Below are 3,711 nucleotides of genomic sequence, written 5' to 3' on the forward strand. Positions count from 1 at the left end.
TGTTATGGAGATGAATATTCCCTAGAAGTTTGTGTCCTTGTATTCACAAGACAGCAAGAGAAGCTTTCTCCTTATTAAAAAAAAAAAAAATATATATATATATATATATTAAAAGGAAAGTTATACACATTCTTTTTTTTTTATATACACATTCTAAATTGGAATCTTATCTCTCCATAATTCCTATCTCAACAGACAACAGTAGAGATGACGGAGGATAACCTCTCCTTGACAACTGAATTTATCCTCATAGGATTTACAGTTCATCCAGAGCTGAAGACCCTTCTCTTTCTGGTGTTCTTTACCATCTATCTGATCACCATGGTGGGAAATCTTGGCCTGGTGGCATTGATAGTTACAGAGCATCGTCTTCACACACCAATGTACATCTTCCTGGGGAATCTTGCTCTGATGGATTCCTGTTGTTCTTGTGCCATTACCCCTAAGATGCTACAGAACTTCTTTTCAAAAGACAGAATGATCTCCCTCTATGAATGTATGGCACAATTTTATTTTCTCTGCCTTGCTGAAACTGCAGATTGCTTTCTCCTGGCAGCAATGGCCTATGACCGCTATGTGGCCATCTGCAAACCACTGCAGTACCACACTATGATGTCAAAGAAACTCTGCATTCAGATGACCACAGGGGCCTACATAGCTGGAAACCTGCATTCCATGATTCACATTGGATTTTTGTTTAGGTTAACTTTCTGTAGATCTCATCAAATCAATCACTTTTTTTGTGATGTTCTTCCATTATATAGACTTTACTGTGCTGACCCTTATATCAATGAATTGATGATATTCATCTTTTCAGGGTCAGTTCAAGTATTCTCTATTATCATAGTAATAATCTTTTATCTTTTCATCCTTTTCACGATTTTTAAAATGAAATCCAAAAAAGGAAAAAGTAAAGCCTTATCTACTTGTGCATCCCACTTCGTCTCTGTCTCAATATTCTATGGTTCTCTTCTCTTCATGTATATTAGACCAAATTCAGTTAATGACAAAGATAAAGATATACCTCTTGCTATTTTTTATACACTAGTTATTCCTTTGTTAAATCCTTTCATTTATAGTCTAAGAAATAAGGAAGTAATAAATGTTATGAAAAAAATTATGAGGAAAACATAACATTCTAAAATATCATTCCATATGGACAATTGATTTTAATTTGATAAAACTTTATTTTCAAAATCAAGCAATACTGAGAAAGTAGAAAATAGCCTCTTTATATAAAATACTGAATTACTAAAACATTATGGTATATGAATCAAATAAGCAAGTTCAGTGAGGAGAGAGATTCTGCTAAAATATATTCCAAAATCTAAGCTACCAGGTTCTATCAAGGGTAAATAATTATTCTTGAGACCACAAATTGTGTCAGGATGAATTTAGTCACAATAGTAACTATTACTTCAGAGTATAATGAATTACAATTTTCAACAAATCTAACAAAGGTAAGGAATAGAAGTAACTATATAGGAAGGTCCCCTCCATTTAATACTGTTGGCATGCTGCGGGAATCCTAAGGCATAATCTTACAAAGCCCCCATATTCCAAGTTTTTAAATATCAATCCCATGTTGAGCAACACTGTATGACAGAAGTAAATAGTATGTTTGAATTTGAATCTCAGTTTTGAATTTGTTCAAGAGATTATGCTTCACCATGAATTCAAGCAGAGCATGTATTATCTAATCAGGAACAGTTTTCTCTTTAGTGTTGGTAAATCTTCTCTCAACTTCTCCAAAATAGAGTATCTGAATACATTAATGGTTTATCAATCTGTAGTGAAAATCATGCTATTTATACTGATAAATGTATGAATTTTACATTTTCATGTAGTTTGATTGTTCATTATATATATGACTGTGTAATTTATGAACACAATTATTTTTAAAAAGAAGTTTTATTTTCGCTTTCTTACTTCCCTTGCTTGTTATTAGGAATAACACTAACCTGGACTGATTCCAATGTAAAGTATTGATATATACACAGAATTAACAAAAGGTGAAGGTGCTATTGAAACATAAATGAGAGAGAAAATAGCAAAAATTTAAATAAACAAAAATATTTATTGATCCTTACAGTGCAAATGTGATAGAAAAAATAATTCCCTGAGAACCTATTGTCTGCTGGGCACTAAGCTAGACATTTCATATATACAGACATGACTTTTCATGTTTTCCTCAGTAAAAATCTCATACTTTGAAATATTGTGGTGTTTACCCAAGTTCATCCAAATCATTGGAGTAAAGTAGAATTTGGGTCAACAAAACCTTTTGCTACACACTTGGGAGTTCAGAAAGTGGAGATCCTTGTAGTTGGGACATTTAGTTCTTAAGTAGCATCAGAAATAATTGCACTTTAAAATAAAGCAGGGGAATTTTAATATTTGGAAAAAAACAGCAATGGGTATGACCAATGTTTATGGAAATGAGTGTGGCACAAGGCATGGGATCAGGGAGTTGAACAATGTAACAGAGTCAGAAAGCCTACAAAACTATTGGTTGAGCTGTTGATAAATATGAGAAGGTGGAAGTGGATAAGGTTACTGAGAAGCTTAAATGCCACCCTGAGGAATCTGAATCTATTTTAGAGGCATCAGATACTAAAGGCTTCCTAGAGCAGAGTGATATATTAATAACTTTACATTTTATAAACCTGATCATGTAACAGACTGGAAAGGGACCTGAAGCAAGAAGACTAACTTCAATAATTCATGTATTAGATGAGGAGAACTGAATCTGGGAAATGCTCTAAAAGTAGAGAATATTCTATATAGTAAATTGTACTTGTTAGACAACAAAATGAAAGCCTATCTTTTTCCTGTATCAAACATGTCATAAATTATTTCATACCACCAATTCTTAAAAGAAGTCTGACACATTTGGCCATTCAATAAACACTTTTCTTTCAATACGTTTTTAATATAATTATATAAGTAAAAGTGTAATATTCTCATTTTTATTTTTGGATGAATTAATGAATACCTTTTAAATTCTTGATTTTACTTTCTTACATTGTAAATACTGACAGATATAAATCGCATAAGCAAAGTTCTTTAGGTTCCTAACATATTTTACAAGCTAAAAGGAATACAGATATCAAAAATTTTGAGAAGCTCTGAATTAGATGGATGTTGTACATCCAATATTACCTTCTATTTCAGTGGCTATTTTTAGTTGCTAGACTTGCATGCATTGATTTATGTTTGCCATTTCTAAGGGCACCATGATATTGTTGCATATTTCTGTAATACCCTTGCCCATCCTTAGCAACACTGAATCCCAGAGGTCTGTAAGGGAAGAACATGTAACTTACTTAGGGTCAATGAGACAAAAGAAATTATTTTCTGGAATTTTCAGGCAATTGTGTATCCTATATTTGAAAAGAAATCCACAAAACATATGATGTTTCTCCCTCTGAATGTCATAGAACATGCATATAATACCTGGCACAGTAAATGTCCATCTGCCATCAAGAGGTAAGCCAGCCTAGAGAGGAGGTCAAAATAGAAAAGGGGGCAGAGCCAAAAAAATCACACAGAAATAGTCACTGGAATAAACCTTCCCTCTGGTTGCATAATCAAACAGATATCCTTACTTATCAAGCTTGATTAGAAAAGATGCTTTATTTACAACGGAATAAATACTACCTGATATATTCGTGCCTCTTGCCTTATCTCCCATTTTTGTATCTTATTTTA

General features: G+C 32.8%; 1 protein-coding gene across 1 annotated transcript; it reads left to right on the forward strand.

Annotated features, from left to right (window-relative positions):
- Nucleotides 1-207: 207 nt before the first annotated feature.
- LOC102392000 (olfactory receptor 5K3-like) lies at nt 208-1,221 on the forward strand. Its single transcript, XM_006039963.4, has one exon. The coding sequence runs from the start codon at nt 208-210 to the stop codon at nt 1,132-1,134; it is 927 nt and encodes a 308-aa protein (XP_006040025.3). The 3' UTR covers nt 1,135-1,221.
- The last annotated feature ends 2,490 nt before the right edge of the window (nt 1,222-3,711 follow it).

This window comes from Bubalus bubalis, chromosome 1 (assembly GCF_019923935.1).
Source record: "Bubalus bubalis isolate 160015118507 breed Murrah chromosome 1, NDDB_SH_1, whole genome shotgun sequence".
In the NCBI taxonomy this organism is placed as follows: Eukaryota; Metazoa; Chordata; class Mammalia; order Artiodactyla; family Bovidae; genus Bubalus; species Bubalus bubalis.